The 18,770-nt window shown below is 46.4% G+C and overlaps 1 protein-coding gene across 1 annotated transcript in view; it reads right to left on the reverse strand.

The window, feature by feature from the left end:
- Window positions 1–3,914: 3,914 nt before the first annotated feature.
- RPL22 (ribosomal protein L22) overlaps window positions 3,915–18,770 on the reverse strand; it is a 75,942-nt gene continuing 61,086 nt past the window's right edge. The window contains exon 4 of the mRNA XM_085608877.1: window positions 3,915–6,167. Within this exon, the coding sequence (XP_085465003.1) occupies window positions 6,023–6,167 (145 nt within the window). The 3' untranslated portion in view covers window positions 3,915–6,022. The remainder of the gene's footprint in view (window positions 6,168–18,770) is intronic.

Raw genomic sequence — 18,770 nt, forward strand, 5'->3', positions numbered from 1 at the left:
ACGCTGTGCTTTGGGCCCCGAGAAGCCCCAACACCGAGCAGCATTTGCACCTAAGATCAGCCCTCCAGCATCCACGAGATCTGCGTGGGGCCCTTTTGCCACTCGACGCGTCATCCCGGTTACTGGCCCGTTGGCTAGTGGCCATCTTGGCGACGAAAACTACAACTAACACTGCTGGTCTGGTTGCTCCAGACTGGCCCTTGCTCCTGTGAAAAGGAGCAGCCCCTCTGACCTTGCTGGCCAGAGTACCAAGCTTTCCTCGATTCCTGCGTGGCTTGCATTAGCCAAGGCCTGTTTGCTCCGATCAAGAAGCCGACACCGCCATCAGCTAGAGCCTTCGTGGGACAGCTCGTGAGTGACTCTTGGAAGCCGTCGACCTCTTCACTTTCACGTGGCTGCAGAGACAAGCTTCCTTTCTTCACCTGTTGGCACCCGACATCGCCTGGTTCCTTCCTGGTGCCACGCCGGTCACTGGCTAGTGACTTTGAACATTGTCCCCTCTGCTTGCAGGTCGTCTACTCTTCAGATCCATCCTTGGATCCACCAGAACTCTTCCTGCCTGGCCGCCTGCAGCATCTTCATCCTCAGGCTCCAGTGACCTGCACGACGAAACCCGACGCACTTTGACCCCTATGCAACCGCTTCCTGTGGGTGAGGTAACGCTGACACTCCGGTGCTCCTGGGTAGAGAAACATCTCTAGTGTCTAGGTTTCAAGTTGTTAGGTTCTGGTCCATCCAGAAGACTCCTTTTCCTTTAACTTTGTGACTTTTACGCACCCATTAAAATCAATAGGTGCACGCGTGTAACTTTTCACACTGCACACGCATCCTGTGGGCCTCCTGGTCACTAACTACAGTTAGCTCCTTGTTGTCCCAGCGATTCTCAAGGCCCTAGGCCTTCTTTCCTTTCTATTTGTGGTTCTTATACCACTATTTTAGTATATGGTTTAGCTGGCCACCTGGCCCATCCATAATTGTGCAACTTTTGTATATTTAAACACTGCCTTGTTTTAAACGAATGTGCTTCTGTGCTCATAAAGAGTATAGGGGATACTTTTAGTAAATAAATACATATATATTTTGAATATATATCTGTGTGGTGTCTTTTCATTTGGTATTCAAGGAGGTTACATATGGTAAAACAGCTGGCTTCACATGCCCTCAAGAGTTTAGCCTGCAAACTGCACTGTCCACGCTACCACCAGGATAGCTGGTCTATCAAGGTTGACTTCCACCACCACCATAAGGGTTGTTTGGCATGCTACAAGGTGATCACTAGAATTAGTAAGCAGCATATACCAGGCCAACTTCTCACAGGGGTGGTGGTGGTATGAGGTTGACCTCGGGTAGTGGGAATGGAGGTGGCATGAGGTTGACATGAGGTAGTGAGGGTGGTGGTGGCATGAGGTTGACATGAGGTAGTGAGGGTGGGGGTGGCATGAGGTTGACATGAGGTAGTGAGGGTGGGGGTGGCATGAGGTTGTCCTCAGGAGGTGGTGGTATGAGGTCAACCTCAGGTGGTTCGGGGTGGTGGGAGGTTGACATCCGGTTTTGGTGGTATGAGGTTCACCTCAGGTGGTGGTTTCAGGTGAACTTCAGGTGGTGGGGTGGTATGAGGTTGACCACAGGTAGAGGTGGAATGAGGTCGACCTCAGGTGGTGGTGGTATGAGGTCTAACTCAGGTGGTGGTGGTGGAGTCACAGACATCAGTTTTTGGCAAGAACCACAAGGCTTGAAACAGGGCATCCATAACTTGCACCAGGAGTCGATAGACTCAAAAACTGTGTTGAGTAAGTCATAAAGTAAAAAAGTGACTGGAGGTACCGCTCTCTCCGGATCTGCGCTGGCCGGCGTGAAAAAAGAAAACACTGACCGCGCGCGAGGGCGGCGTCTAAGTAGCTGCCGCAACGTCATCCCGGCGACCACGACGCCAACGACAAACGCAGAGCTGACCAAAGCCACCTTTCGACACACACAGGTACTGCGGACAGAAAATTCTCTGGATCCAGTCTGACACATGGGGTAGTTCACAAGGTAAAGGAATCTATAACTAATTGTTTCTTTCAGATAAAAGTGACACCAAGTCATAATTCAATACTATTATTACAACGTTCAATGGCTTCCCTATTACATGTCCACATTTTTATGTAAAACATAAAAGGTGACAGGAGGATGCTTGTAATAAGTCTAGCCATGCAATCACTCTGGGTAGCATTCCAAAGCAATCTTCTTTGGCCCAACACACCATCTCAGAGTAGACTCAGTTATATGCTCAAACACACAAAAGCTGATGGGAGGACGTTTACAATAAGGCTTACCAGTGAATCACTTGGGGTAGCATTACAATCCAGAATGTAACTGTTATGCCCAGAAGTGGACCCATGCTTACTCTGCCACTGGAATCAAGCTATAGCTAGCTGATGAGACCATAAAGGGCAGAAATGGCCCTGGGTGGATTGTGTTCTGGTTCAGGGAGGACATGGCCTGGTAGTTCGGGCTGGATAGTCCAACTGAGGCATGGTCAAGGATGATTTGTATATGGCTGGACCCAAACTGAGGTGGCATGGTGCAAAAAAGATTATTGATTGGGATGCAGCTTGTGTGATCCCCAGTGGTTCAGATTAAAGTATTCCATCCATCACCCTGATGTCCTAATTGTGATAGTATGCCCAAATGTGGCTTCCATGCTCACTGTGACCCTGGACTAAGGCTATGCCTGGCTGACAAGCCCATAGAAAGGACCGGTCCTGAGATGCTGGCATTTTGGTCCTGGGAGAACCTGGCAGTTCAAGCTGGACTACTCCAGATGGAGCAGGGTCAAGCCTTTTTGCATAAGGCTGGGTCCAAACTGAGGTGGCATTGGGGGGCGGGTCAAAAAATGATGGATTCGAATGTGGTCCAGAGCGACTTCCAGTGGCCGAGATTAATTCAAGCATTCAATTCACTCAGTTTTTAGAAGACCATTTTTATGTTAACAGAATAAGCGAATTTAGTAAAAACATGCCCGAAACATCATCTCACTCCTTTGCTCCTTGCTCTTACTTACCCTCTTCCTTCTCTCCTTCTTACCTATTATCAAACAATGTGTCACAGGCAGCAATGAGGCTCATTGAACTGCAGTTTTCAGATTTTATGTCCTTAATATTCATCCACTTTGATACTGCATCACTTGTGTCCTACTGTTACAATATCTTTGCATCTTCTTTACAATACTGAACATTTTTAGTGTTCAAGGTTCATTTTAATACGTTTACACTTCATGTTGCCACAACATGCCCCCTTTTTTTTTGTTGATGGACTATGTTCAGAATTTAGAAAAATCCTAGTGTAAGAAAATACACTTCCTCTCTCACCCTCTCTATCTATCCACCTCCTTTTCCCCACTAATCTTACCTACTATTCTCTACAGATAAAGGGGCTTGCTTGGAGCCCGTTAAAATGCCGCACTGATGCCCTTTTTACATTATATAAAATATTTAAAGAAGAAACTGAGAACAGGTGGCGTTTGTTGGAACCGCTAACCGGGGGCGGGGGGGGGGGGGGGGGGGGGGGGGGGCAGGGTGAGATGGGACAGGAGGGGGGCCAGGGAGACTAAAAATTAAGGGAGGGGGGGGGGGGGGGGGGAGAAATAAAGATAAAGAAAAAGTACCTTAATCCCAGCACGAGCAGAAGTAGAAGGACACTAGTCAAAGTATTTGTACTTAGTCGATAAGTGTGACAATGAAGCAAACAAATTGTAAGCAATGGGTAGGCTCTATGCCCCTTGTATACAATACCCCTCATCAGCAAGAATGCAGGCACTGTCGCCGGCCAGACCTAAAATTGTTTTAAGCGTTCTTCCATCACAATCGCACCTAGCTCACAGCCTAGCCTGAGCTTTTTCCGTTATGCAAGAATCATACTGAGAAAAAAAATTTCTTAAAACATTTCTATTTTTTTTTTTTTAAATCAACATTTCAGAGATGTTTGCTATTTCAAACAGAAAATTCTACTACCATTTATACATCACTATACAAAAGAAACTAAAACAAGATACATATTTACATATTTACCATAAGGTACGTTTCATTTCTGTCCCTGCTGGACTATAGTCACACCAGAAACATTAACTTAAGATGTTATAGTCCAATGTTCACAAAAGCTACCTTCAGAACCTCTCTAAATGACGGATTTCAGATTCAAGAGCACACACATTACCCCTGCTTATTTTTAGATCTCACCTAAAATAGCAAAAATGCGCTGTCGCTTACAAAAGATGGTTTACTAAGAGGGCTTAGATCCCGCCTAATGTTTACCGTTCTTTGGCTTTATGGCCACGTTTTTTTCATCCTAACTGGCCAGAGTGCCCCAGTTTCACTTCTTTCATAAGGAGCACATACCAACTACTGGTGACTTCATTTTGAAAGGTGACCTTTGTCTGCGTGCGCTGTCATTTAGGAACTATTTTTTCCGTTTCCCTGTCATTTGTTGTCCTAGTTGATTCTTCAGTCTTGCTTCATCGTTTCCACCCCCGGTTGTCCATGTTGTGTTTTTTCCCCTCCCACTCTCCCGTTGTCTATTACTTCTTCCCTCCAATATTCTGTCTGTGCTGTCCCCACACTCAAAAAGGAGGGGAAAGAAATATGAAGCAGCCAGCGCTGGCCTAGTCATTGCACTTTATTTTTCTAACCTTCCAATTTCCCATATGGTTTGTTCTCTCCTTCCTGTTGTCTGTACTGCTCTTTCCTCCCACTTTCTCACCTGTGTCCAGGTTGCTCAAAACCGCTTGTAATTTAAAGAGCACTATGACATCACCATCACTGGCCGCGTTAGATATTATTTCCCCTTCACTTTTAGCCGTGCTGCTGTATACCAGGGCTAGAATACATTGGCAAGACCCTTTGGCTTTACCAATGCTTAAGTAAGTTTGCGGTTAATTTGTAACATTTGCAGACTGCCTAGTAAACAAAATCCCTTGAACATCTTCAGACTGACAAACGGGCTTTTCTTTTTCTTTACGAAGTAATCACAAGTCAAATTATTTCATTTCTATGTGGACAAAAAGGTCATTAGACCAGTGTTTATACCACCTGATGCATTGCTAATACAAGCACAATTTGTCCTTTAAATCCAACTTTACTGAAGCCAATATTTTTGCAATGTGGAATGTTGCATATCTGCAAACATTTGGATGATCCAAACTTTTCTTCATGTGAATAGCCCCATAACATGATGCTAGTTACTCATAATGGGTACTCTAGATAGGGCTAAAGTGTTATTAATGGACTCCCCAACATTAAGGAAAGTGGCTACCACAATCTTCCAACTACCACTTCTGCAACTTTCTACTCTTCTCAGTAAATTTCTTGGACACCCCTGTAAGACTCCATGTGTCCAAAACAATACTGGGAGTTTTTTCTGACTTCTGGACACGGTCAGAAAACTTTTAAAGCATCAAGACCATGACTCGGATATACATTTTCAGTTCTAGGATTAAAATATCTTCACTTGTTCTTTGTATGAGTTTACAAAACTTGGAAGTATTTTGCTCATTAAAACATATATAGTATAAATCTGTAGCGCACATCGAAACTAAAAATCTTTAACACGCCTTCTATAATTTGGTTGTTAAAACTTCTGAAATTTGCTCCCTTCCTCTCCCATTACCACAACTGACACTTATTTTGTGGAAAAGAAATGAATTGATAACTTACCAGCCTTCTGTCAGCCCTCGCTCACAGACTTAAGAATAGAGTTCTACATGCATCTGGGTGGATTGCACTTAGAAGCAATGTCCTGAAGAACTGTTGGTCCTTTTCTAACAAATGTAGACCGTCATGGTAACCCATCAGGGCCATTGACCCATAGACCTGCAAATCAAGCCACCACACCAGGCCCTATGATCAATACATGTGCGAAGGATTTTACATCGAAAAAATGGATTTAGACACTCCAACATAGTACTAGTAAATTAACAAAAACAATGTTTTTTTCACAGATTTTATTTCAGGAAATTAATGTACAAAAATGTTCCAATATTTTTTTAATCCTCATCTTCTTCCTCCTCTTCGTCCTGATTAATTTGGAAGTATCTTAGCTCATAGCTTTCCTTGGTGTTTGCAACAACACGCAACCAATCCCGCAGATTATTTTTCTTCAGATACTTTTTAGTTAGGTACTTCAGATACCTGTGAATAAACAAAAAGAATATTGAGAAAAACACATTTATAAAGCTATTGTGTATCAGCACACTTAATAGGTTCAGGAGATCAACCAGATATTGTTTAACATTTAACCGTTTAAAACATCAGGAGGGAACACGGTCATGGTATGTAACCTAAATGCAGCTGGTCATCAGGATCCACCGGTCAAATTAAAGATACCCGTGATATTAACTTCACAGTTTAAATACTAGGAACATTTGTTAATTTAACTCCGAACACAATAGTATTTATGCCAATGTGTTCAAACTCCCAAAAAGGAATATGACTGATTATGTCCATTAATGACCTGACCAGTAGAGCTTTTCCCCCCCAAATCAAAAGCACCCTAAGAGGTGGAAGCAGTACTATTATGGGGACAAGGAACAGTTAGAACAGATCCCATATTGTTAGTCGACGACATGGAATGCTAAGGTAGTTCCTGAGACTGGGAACCACAAGGAATGAATGTTAATTCCTAGCTATCAGTCAGAATATCAGATCCAGTACACTATAACCACCCATGTAGGAACCATTACGAGAGATTAAGGAACATCTATAGGGCAGAACAGTTGCAGCAAATCAATCTAAGAAAACATTAAGATCCTCGGAAAAGAGCAAGCTAAATCCCACTCATTTTGAGCTGCCAAAACTATGCAATTAGCTAACTTTGATATCCTGAAAAAAAGGCACTCAAAAGCGGAGGACGTGTTAGCCTTCAAGTCTCTTGTAAACTAGTTCTCATTTACCAGTAAGTAGGGAATGTTCAAATCTCAAAACATATTTTTTACTTATCCTGTAGATTTTGGGTATTTACAACATACTTACTATTAATGCAATGCTCCTCTAGCAGAGAAAGCATACAGAACCAAGAGGAATGAAAGTTCTGAAGAAAAGAAAGGAGAGCCCATAGACTTCCATGAACAGACTAAAAAGAATGCCATGCATTTGGGGTCACATCAAGAAAAAATGAAATCATACAATTAGTCCACTAACAGGAGTTAACAAGTGCATGAATTGCATCAATTTTCTCCCATTCCAGCAATAGAGGCAAGATAACTCTTCATGCCTGTCCAGGCAGATTAGAGGGTTGTGAGGTTGAAAGGCTGCTCAATCTAAATGACCGTAGAAGGGGGCGCTAAAGTCTTCCCCTGTCCAGGGACAAGTTGTCTCTGGGTCAGACCACTAGTAAGACTGTTTAATTGCTATGGAGATGGTAATCAAGGCTAATGCATTTATGTTCAGCGAGACAGACCTCCATAATACATGTGCAGAGTCTGATATAAGAAGCTACCACTATGCAGGCTGTCAAGACTTAATAGCCCAGAACCAACACACTGTTGCAGTCTCAGTCACACAGTTAACATGTATATAGGAGGGAAGGCTTTCAACAATCTGAAGTCCAGCATCACCCCATGAAATTAATCCTGTCAGAAGAACCAAGTAGGATTAACGGTGGTTTACTGAGAACCCAAGCGTATTAAGGATCTAGAGCAGCAATGAAGAATGTACTCTGTATCCTCCTTTGACGCTACCTGGTCCAGACAGCTGTCTAGCTAGTTAAATCCACTCACCTTCTGCTGTCCCAACTAACACCAGAACCAAATGTTTGGCATGGCAGCACTCAGTAACGCAGCATTGTTTTCCTAGTGTGAAATTGAAGTACCTCCGGAGTTATTTCAAGGCTGGTACAGAGAAGTGGTGTCTTGAAGGTCCTTTGAGAACGTTAGTCAATTTGGACAGCGGACTGCTCTCAAAACAAAAATCAGTATTTTTACATGTGCAGGGAGAGCAGTTATTTTACAGACATTGCAATAGTCCCCCATTTTCCTTCAAAAGAAATAGTATGGGTTATCGCAGCCCCATACTATATTGGGATCAGCTTCATTACTCCTAGCATACCTACCTTCTGCAGAGATTCTTGTGATACCAGCTATGTAAGAAAAACGAATAGTTTACCTGTCGGTGTAGTTTTGCAGCTTGAAGATCTTTCTGGATTCACTATGCTGTGCATTATTCCGCGATCTTGTGGTTGGGTCCGGATTCGTAGTCTTTTCTTTGTTTTTTTTTTGTAGCCCAGGTGGGCGGCGACGACCCACCATTTGGTGTACCTCCCGTGACGTCGTCATGCTGCCATCTTTGGGTTCTTTTTTCCCTTCTTTTTATTTATTTATTTTTTTTTTAACCCTAGGCGATTGATTAGTCCTTCAGTCCATTTTCTGTACGTTTTATTCCTTCTGATGTTTTCCATTTCACCCCCTCTCCCTCCAGCCTCATCTTACTGGCGGAGGTGGGCGGGTTCGCTAGTGAATCCAGAAAGATCTTCAAGCTGCAAAACTACACCGACAGGTAAGAAACTATTCGTTTTGCAGCGTGAATCTTTCTGGATTCACTAGGCTGTGCATAGACTTTGTAGCGGTTTTCCTAATTTTGTGGCGGCTGGGTGGTAGATGAGCGGTGGTCGTTGAAAATGTGTTGAAGCACCTTCTGTCCAACCTGTGCTTCCTTGTTCATCTGAATGTCCACGCAGTAGTGTTTCGTGAACGTGTGCACAGATGCCCAAGTTGCCGCTAGACATATGTCCTGAATTGGCGTGTTTGCCAGGAAGGCCACGGTGGCCCCCTTCTTCCTTGTGGAGTGATCCTGAGGCCCCTCTGCTAGCTCCTGCCCAGCCTGTTTGTGGCAGAATTGAATAGTGAGGGTAATCCATCTAGCGATGGTGCCCTTAGTCACTGGTCTCCCCATGAAGCTAGTAGCAAAGGACACAAACAACTGCTTTGATTTCCTGAGTTCCTTGGTTCTCTCAATGTAGTGCATCACCGCTCTCCTAGCGTCGAGAGTGTGCAGCGCCCTTTCTGCGTTCGTAGTCTGGTTTTGGAAGAAACTCGGTATCTGAATACTCTGGTTCATGTGGAACGCCGACACCACCTTGGGCATGAAGTGTGGGTCTGTTCTCAGGACCACCCTGTCCTTGTGAATCTGAATGTAGGGTTCCTGTAGCGTTAGCGCTTGAAGCTCGCTCACCCTGCGTAGAGAGGTTATGGCCACCAGAAAGGCCGTTTTCATCGTCAACATTTGCAGTGAGGCCTTGTGAATGGGTTCAAACGGTGCCTTTATGAGCTCCGTCAGTACCACGTTGAGATTCCACGCTGTCGGCGGCAACCTTTTAGGAGGGGCAATTCTTTTGGCACCTTCCATGAATCTTCACCACCTGCGAAGTGAAGAAGCTTCCACCCTTCTCACCTCTGGTGTAGGCTACGATCGCTGCTAGGTGTACCCTTAGGGAGCTCGAGCAGAGGTTACTCTTTAGAAGGTGTGTGAGGTACCTCAGTACTGTTGAGTCTCTAGTCATTCTGTTTTGCAAGCCCTTCTTCCTGCACCACACCGTAAATCTCTGCCATTTTGCGTTGTAGCATTTGCGTGTAGTTGGTTTTCTTGCCTCCCGCAGCACCCGCATAGTGCTAGGAGGCAATCTAAGGTGCGCGAACTCTAGGTCTTCAGGAGCCATGCCGCCTAGTTGAGGGTCTCTGGCTCTGGATGCAGGACCTCTCCGTTTTGCATGGAGAGCAGGTCCCTTCTCCTCTCGAACCTGTATGGATTGCCCTGTGCCATTTCTTGAATTTGTGAGAACCATGTCTGCCTTGCCCACTGCGGAGCCATTAGGATCAGAGTCATGTTGCTGGTTCTGCACTTGTCGAGCACTCTGTGCAACAGGGGTATCGGTGGAAAGGCGTAGGCAAATGTCCTCGACCAGCTTATCCATAGGGCATTTCCTTGGGATTGCTGATCTGGTTGCCTGGACGCGAAGCTTTGGCATTTTGGCGTGTTGCAAATAGGTCTATTGTGGGAGTTCCCCATCTCCGGAAAAGCTTCTCCGTTTCCTCGCCATTGAGCTCCCACTCGTGCGATGCCGAGGTCTGCCTGCTTAGCCAGTCTGCCTCCACATTGTCCTTCCCCGGTAGGTGAATTGCCAGTAGATCTATCCTGAGAGGTATGGCCCATCTCCAAATCTCCTGTGCCAGAGAGGAGAGAGGGAACGACTGTGTCCCCCCCTGCTTGTTGATATAGAACATTGCCGTGGTGTTGTCTGTTTGAACCAACACCCTCTGGTTGTACAGGTGCCTCTGGAATGCCTTCAGGGCTAGCAGGATGGTTTTCAACTCGAGGTAATTGATATGGCGAACCGCATCTGCTGGAGCCCACAGACCCCTCACTCTGAGGTTGTCCATGTGCGCTCCCCATCCCTTTTGCGATGCGTCCATTGGGTTTGGTGGTGTCAGGCTTCTCCCTGCTGTCATGTCTCTGTTCCACCAAGTTATCTCCTCCTGCACTGCGTGCGTAACAACCACTAGATCCTCCCAACTTCCGTTTGCTTGTGACCATTGCTGTTGAAGCCATTCTTGGAATGGTCTCATGTGCAGGCGTACATTCGGCACCAGCTGGATACACGACGCCATCATCCCCATCATCTTGCTCACTGACCTCACTGTCGGAGCTCGCCCCTTCTGGTAGAGCCGCGTCTCCTTCAGTCGGGGCATCTGTCCTCCTGTCGCTGGGCACCACTGTGTTGTTCAGGGAGTTGATTTTTGCACCCAGGAAAATCTTCACCTGCTCCGGTTCCAGCGATGACTTACCCCAGTGAATCGAGAACCCCAGGTTCGTCAGAGTGTCTGTTACGCGTTTTGCGTGCCTCTCGCACTTCTCGCGTGAGTTTGCCTTGACCAGCCAGTCGTCTAAGTAGGGGTAGACATGGATCCCCTGCCTTCGTAGGTGGGCCGAGACCGCCGACAGGCATTTTGTAAAAACCCTTGGCGCCGATTTTAATCCGAAGGCCAGGGTTGTGAACTGGTAGTGTTCCTGGTCGATGTTGAACCTTAGAAGGCCCTTGTGTCTTCCGTTTATTGGGATGTGCAGGTAGGCATCCTTGAGATCCACAGTGACCATGAAGTCCCCGTCTCTTATTTGGGGCAGTACCTCCTGCAGCGAAGTCATTTTGAACTTCTGCGTTCTGATGAACTTGTTTAGGTAACGCAGGTCCAGGATGGGTCTGAGGTTTCCGTCTACTTTCGGGACCACAAAGTAGTTTGAGTAGATCCCTTTGTTGCGTTCTCTGAACGGCACTGCCTCTATGGCTCTCTTTTCTAGAAGTTCCCATGTTTCTTCTCTAAGTAGGGTCAGTTCTTGAGCCGATCTCTGCCTTCCCTTTGGTCTTCTGTTTGGAGGTCTTTTCTCCAAATCTACGCAGTATCCGTACTGCATGACGCTCAGTATCCACTTGTCTGTGGTTATACGCCGCCACTCCTGAAGGTAGAACCTCAGTCTTCCGCCTACTGGTGTTGTATGCTCGTAGGCTTTTTTATTCTTCTCTCCCCCCTGATATTGTACTGCGCCTCACCCTTGGGGGCATGTCGAGGGTAGGCGTCCTCTTGCGTGCTGAGTCACTTTGATGAGGGCTGGTCACCCCCTCTCCTCCTCTGGCCACGTCCGTTCCCTCTTCTGCGAAAGGACTGGCCCCGAGGTTGGTACTGCCAGTTTTGCTTCTGTTGACCTTGTTGTCCGTGACTATCACCCTGTTGGAACGTCTGGTGCGACGCCCCCTGCTGGCTTCCTCCCCGACCGTAAGGTCTCCTCGAGGGATTGCCTCGCCTCATTCCCCTCAGCTGTAGGGCCCCCATGGACCTCGCCGTTTCGTTTTCTTTTTCAGCTGGGTGAGTTTCTCGTCTACTGTTGCTCCGAACAGTGTCTCTCCGTTGAAGGGGGTGCTAAGGATGTTGTTCTGCACCTCCGGTTAGAATCCCGAGATTCTTAGCCATGCAGGTCTTCTCTCGGTGACCCCTATGGCCATTAGTCTTGCCGAAGTCTCTGCCCCGTCCAACGCCGTCCTTATACAAGAGTTGGCGATGTTTTTACCTTCGTCCACCAGGTGCGAGGCTCTCTGGCGGTATTCTTCAGGGAGGTGCTTTACTAGCTCCCCCATCTCGTCCCAGTGCGGGTACTGGTGCCTATTGAGAAGTGCACTGGAATTCGCCATGCGCCAGTGCATTGCGGCGTTCCTCTCGACCTTTCTTCCTGTGAGGTCTATCCTCCTGCTTTCTTTATCAGGTGGTGGCCCCGAAGTTGCTGGTACGTTGGCCCTTCTCCTGGCCGTGGAAGCTATGATGGAGTCGGCGGTGATGCTACCCTTGATGTAAGGGGGGTCCAGAGAAGAGTGCTTATACTTCTTCTCCGTCCTGGGCGTGATCGAACGGCAGGTCGCTGGTTCCTTGAAGGCTTCTCTCCCCTGATTCATCACACTTTGTAGCATGGGGAGGAATTGGCTCGTCTGGATGGGGAGCAGGGTCTCGAGGAGGAAATCGGCTTTCGGCCTCTCTTCGTCGAGTTTGACGCCGAAGGCTGTCGCTGCTCTCCTGACCACCATATTGTACACCCCGATGTCGTCGGGTGGCGAAGGCCTCGAAGGGTACGTGTCCACGGGCTCCTCAGGGTTTTCGGTGTCAAGATCCTGCCATTCGATGTCGTGGCTGGTAGATGGCGCCGAGCTGTAGAACGACTGCTGATCTTCTTCCTCGGCTTCGCCTTCATAATAGGTCTCGTCTTCCTCTTCGAGATCTCTCGCCAGCCCCTCGGTGTCGAATTAGTCCTTGACTTAGACGACGTTCGTCAGTGGAGCCGTTGGAATCTTGAATTCCTTCATCTTGGCGTCGAACTCCTTCTTCCTTTGAAGGATGTTCTCCATTTCGGCCTCGAGCCGCCTCTTCTTTTTCTCCATCTCGGAGATGCTTTCGGCGTCGACCGCGGGCCTTTGACGGAACTTGCGTCGACGCCGACCGTTCTTTCTGCATCGAGCGTCCCGTTTCATGGGTTGTCTTAGACGATCCTTGCCTTTCGGCGTCTTTCGGCACCAGGGAGCCCTTTTCGAAGGATCCGCTCGGCCTCTTGTCCATGGTTCCCCCCTTGGTCGAAGTTTTCGGCGCCGGGGCTCCCTTTGTGGACTTGGATTCAGATTTTCTCGAGTCACCCTCGGATTTGAGGTATTTTCTGTTTTGAGCTCGACGATTCTCTTACCTAGTCTTCATTTTTCTTGTCGGTCTCTACGACGGTGAAGTTTTCGGGTCCCTCGGCGACGTTGTCCTCATCGTCCGTGGAGAGGCCCAGATCGTAGAGCGACGAGGCCTTACCCTTGCCATCCATGCTGGCGTTGGCTCTTCTCTGCCGTTCTCTCACCCGGAGCGTCTTCGGCGCGAAGGCTGAGCAGGCGTTGCAATCCTTACTCTGGTGGTCGACCGGTAGGCAGAGGTTGCAGACCGGATGCTGGTCCTTCTGCGCGAACTTGTGGTGGCAGTTAGGGCAGAACTTGAATGGCGTCTTGTCCATTGCGCTCAGGGCCTCTGAGTGCGCATTCTCCAAGGGCGTCGAAGAAAAAGGCGCAAAACTTCCTTTCTTCGCGCTCCTGATGTAATCTATTCCTTTCCTGTGATATCTTCGTAGTAATCGACGAAACTCGCTTTTCTTTCTTCGATTGTAACTCTGGAGCTTCCCGATGACGATCCAGACCCAACGGCGGAAAAAAGAATCTGAAGATGGCGCCCCAAAGGTGGGACTTCCGCAGGAAGCACGACGACGTCACGGGAGGTACGCCAAATGGTGGGTCGTCGCCGCCCACCTGGGCTAAAAAAAAAAAAAACAAAGAAAAGACTACGAATCCGGACCCAACCACAAGATTGCGGAATAATGCACAGCATAGTGAATCCAGAAAGATTCACGCTGCAAAACTGGAGGATACTTAGTTGCGCAGCATAGCTGTTCTTCACAACTGACAGAATATAATCATCTGTGGTTATTCGGACTCAAAGATAAAGATTTGGAAGGGTGGGATGGGGCCTTCCCACCAACTGCCATAGGTTTCCTTCCCTCTGAAGCATCTCCTCTTCCGAGGAGTGGCAAAGGGCTCCTAACCCTTACACACGTGGAAGGTCTTCATTGGCGTAAAGAGATGGAGAGGTTTTTGAGCTAGGATTTGGACGGCACCTGATGTGGCAGTGAAGGACTTGCACTGCTAAAGAATGATATCAGATGAGGAATGAAACATTTAAATTGAAAGGGAGAAGTTCACATCTTTATCAGCACCTCTGGTTTCAGGACAGAGAACAGGACAAACACCCGTTCATGGTCCTGGTGGCTAGGTTAGTGAGCACATTACAGCTTTGTCAAGGCTGCTCTTCAACTCTTTGGGCAAGAGGGGAACAAGTCAAACTTCTGCTTAAGATAGAGCTCTTCGTTACCATGAAGGCTTTACCTTATTGTCAGGGTTGAGAGCACCAACTGGTATATTTCTGCACAATCTAAGGTATTTTACCTCCGTCGTCCATGTGGGAGGACTTCACTTTACCTTTGAGAGGCTGCCAGACGCATTAGAGACTGCACTGGAGTATTGCTGAAACAAAGAAGGGGAGAGGAGTTGGTCTAACGGCTAGAGCGCTCGACCTCGGACCTGGGGAACTGGGTTCGAGTCTCAGTAATGACACTGAACATTATGTGATTCTGGGCAAATCACTTAATCTCCCCGAGCCTAACAAAAAAAAATAATAATGTGTCCTCATGTAACGTAACTGGTGCTATGTAGAGCTCTCTGATACCGGATTGGATTCGGGTCAAGTTCGCGCTATATAAAACTCTGCAACAACAAAAATAAAGAAGATGGAGATAGGGCCTGTTTTTTTATCCAATTACTTTAAGAAGGCAGATTCAGGGAGATTCTTCCTCCAAAATACCAAAGCAAGGATGGATGCAGGTGCACCGGGAAATATCCATCTAGAATGGCCATGACCGACTACAGGTCAGGAGCTGAATAAGGACTGTTTGGAACAGATAGGCCATATACAATAGATGGGACAGATGAAATTATCTCTTGGTTTTTCTTCTCTGGAGCAGCCAAGGGGATTTGTAAAATCACCCACTCTTAAGTTGAAGGTGCTACCATAGTACTTGAGTTAAGTCAGTGACTTCTTGGCTTCCGGGACTGTAAGACTAGCTTGACTTTTCACAAAACTGAAAACCTTGAGCTGGGATCCTGACTTTTAGTCCACATACCTCAACTAGGACTGCCAGCAGGTGAATCCAGGTTCTAGGAGAATTGTGGAAAATATTAAACTGCTCAACCTGTGCTTTCTCTTTTCTGAATGCTACTAGAATTTGCAGTTCTTGACCACTAAGAGAAGGTTTAAGGTGGGAAATGTGTAACGAGCAGGGTGTGTGGTATGAGGTTGACCTTGGGTGGTGGTGGTGGTGGTGGTATGAGGTCAACCTCAGGTGGTGGTGGTACGAGGTCAACTTCAGGTGCTGGTGGAGGTATGAGGTTGACCCCGGGTGATGGTGGTATGAGGTGAACCTCGGGAGGTAGGGGTGTGGTGGTGGTATGAGGTCAACCTCGGGTGTTGGTGGTGGTATGAGGTCGAGCTCGGGTGGTGGTAGTGGTGGTGGTGGGGGTGGTAGTATGAGGTTGGCCTTGGGTTGTGAGGGTGGTGGTAGTATGAGGTCTACCTCGGGTGGTGTTGGTGGTGGTGGTATGAGGTCAACCTCAGGTGTTTGTGGTAGTATGAGGTCTACCTCGGGTTGTGGTGTTGGTGGTATGAGGTTGACCTCGGGTGGTGGTGGTATGAGGTCGAACTTGGGTGGTGGTATGAGGTCGACCTTGGGTGGTGGTGGTGGTATGAGGTCAACCTTGGGTGGTGGTGGTAGTATGAGGTTGACCTCGGGTGGTGGTGGTATGAGGTCAACCTTGGGTGGTAGTGGTGGCGGTGGTGGTATAACGTCGAGCTCATGTGGTGGTGGTATGAGGTCGACCTTGGGGGGTGGTGGTGGTATGAGGTCAACCTTGGGTGGTGGTGGTAGTATGAGGTTGACCTCGGGTGGTGGTGGTATGAGGTCAACCTTGGGTGGTAGTGGTGGCGGTGGTGGTATAACGTCGAGCTCATGTGGTGGTGGTATGAGGTAGACTTCCTGTGGTGGTAGTGGTATGACGTCGACCTTGGGTGGTGGTGGTATGAGGTGGACCTTGTGTGGTGGTAGTGGTTGTATGAAACCAGGAGCTGGATAAGGACTATATTTAACAGATAGGCCATATACAATAGAAGGAACCGATGGAATTATGGCTTGGTTCTTTTTCACTGGAGCATCAAAGGGGATTTGTCAATCACCCACTCTTAAGTGGAAGGAGCTACCATAGTACTTGAGTTAAGTCAGTGACTTCTTGGCTTCTGGGACTGTAAGACTAGATGGCCTTTTCACGAATAACTGAAAACCTTGAGCTGGGACCCTGACTTTTAGTCCGCATACCTCAACTAGGACTGCCAGCAGATTAATCCAGGTTCTGGGAGACGTGTGGAAAATATAAAATTGCTCAACCTGTGCTTTCTCTTTTCTGAATACTACTAGCATGTGCAGTTTTTGAGCAGTAAGATAAGGTTTAAGGTGGGAAATCTGGAAAGAGCAGGGCGTGTCACCTTCTCATTGACTAGGAAGTGCACAATACTGCAATCAGTTGCTGAACTCCAAAACCTAGACTTCAGCTACAAAAGAAATTTTAAAAAATTAAGCGCCCTAGCTTGCTTAGCTCCACATCCACTTCAGACATTTCTTCAGAGACTGCTTGGATTTTGAAGAGCTCACACAAAACATATATGCAACGAATAGTGAAAGATGAGAAATGCAGATCCATTAACTGGAAATTATCTGAATGTGGCTTGAACCCCAATCATTGCACCATAGGTTGCCTTAGCGAAGAAAAAAAAATAGAAACCAAAAGAAAATATAGGGCAAGTAAACAGGCTCACTAAATCACTTAGAAAAAGCACATTCTAGTTAAAAATGGATCTGTATAAAAATAAAATAGTGGCATTGGCAAACGTCTGTCAGTAGTGGCGGGCCAGGGATAAAAGAGTAAAGCTCTTCAACCCCTGCTGAAAGGTAGCAGGATACCCACAGGTTACCCACAGGCAAGACCCCAGGAGAGGTGTGCATAGTACAAACTTGTCATTCTTGACAACTGCTAAATCATATTGCATAGCTCTGTAATGGTCGGTAACATGACAAGGTGGGATAACAACCCAGGTGATGCCTGGAGTTCCCCAATGACTATGAAAATCAGCTATTTAAAGATCAATCTGGTGCTTCCTGGCACTTCAGCCTCTAACTTAGATACTGCCTATACCTGAACATTAGATTAACCCCTCTGACTGCCTGGTTGTCTCCGAGCACATATGCCGGATACCTTCTCAAATGTATGGACATATTGTGTACAAACATTGGTACTTTCGTTTAGATCTTAGTTGTGCACATGTCCCATTTATACACACGTTAAGGGTGTAGTACCATATGGGCATTCAGTGTGTGCCAGCCTACTCTTTATCTTTAAAAGTCCTGGTAAAGAAAGAACATTGTCCCTCCCATTTTGTCTGCATTGATCTGACCTAGTATTGTTTAACCCCTGGTGGTTAAATACATCCAAATTCAGATTGTTATGGTTGGCAGTGAGCCCCATTATATAAATCTGAAAAATCACACCTTCAAAATGTTTTCTGTTTTGAGAAATAAGGTGCCTAAAGTCTACTTCAGCAGTAGGTAAAAATAATAATTTGTTTGAGGTGAACAGAGGTAGCCCTATGTTAAAGAGGCCTGAATTGAAAGGCTTCAAGGAACTGCCAACCATAGGTGTACCTAGAGGATGCATTCTTTTTAATTGCTCAGGAAACCGATTAAATAATGGAATTTGGGCTACTTTGCTAGTTAACAGCCCTCTAAGGAGACTGATTCCCTGCGCTTGCACACGGAACTAATTACTATTGAAACGAAGGGAAGGAGAAAAAAATCCTTGTCCCCAAATTAACACTTGACCTACTCTGAATTTTGAAATTATTGGCAGTTTATGGTTTGAAATAAACACCAGTTTAGTACAGTTTTTCTACATAAGATTGACATTAGATGGTTCAGGGACCCTTTACCAACAATTTAAATGTAATCTTAGAAGCTTTGTTCTCCATTGTTCCCTTTGCAAATTAAGTGTAAACTGAGGAATAACAGACCTCCTGTTCGATGACAAGCTTGTCGTCATCTTATCAAACATTAAAAACTCAATATCTGAGACCTCGTGTATCCAAGTCTCTTAATTTTAGAGCTGGTAATAAAAACATCAATCTTCAAGCTATACCCATCTTTAGTAGCCATGTATGTTAAAGGAAATTCAACAAGATAAAGCAGGAGCACTCATCACGTAAGAAACAAAATGGTTGGCCTCTAAGAGCTGAATATGGTCAGTGTATATGGAGAATCAGATATTTTCAAATCAAGCCACTAATCTACGGAAACAGTCATGAATTATTATCCTGAGCTTGTGCCCCGAAGTAGCACAGATTTGTTACCCAAGGATAGCTTATTTTTTCATAACCTTTTAGTGAATCAAATTTCCAAAGAGAATTCACCATAGGAGTAGTGTAACAATACTAAAACAAGAACTTTCAGTGAGTTAGCCTTTTTTCTATTCCGCATACTATTCTAAACCTTCAGTTAATGAAAGAAGACCGGAGACAGTTTTTC

Source organism: Triturus cristatus, chromosome 1_2 (genome assembly GCF_964204655.1).
Source record: "Triturus cristatus chromosome 1_2, aTriCri1.1, whole genome shotgun sequence".
Classification (NCBI taxonomy): domain Eukaryota; kingdom Metazoa; phylum Chordata; class Amphibia; order Caudata; family Salamandridae; genus Triturus; species Triturus cristatus.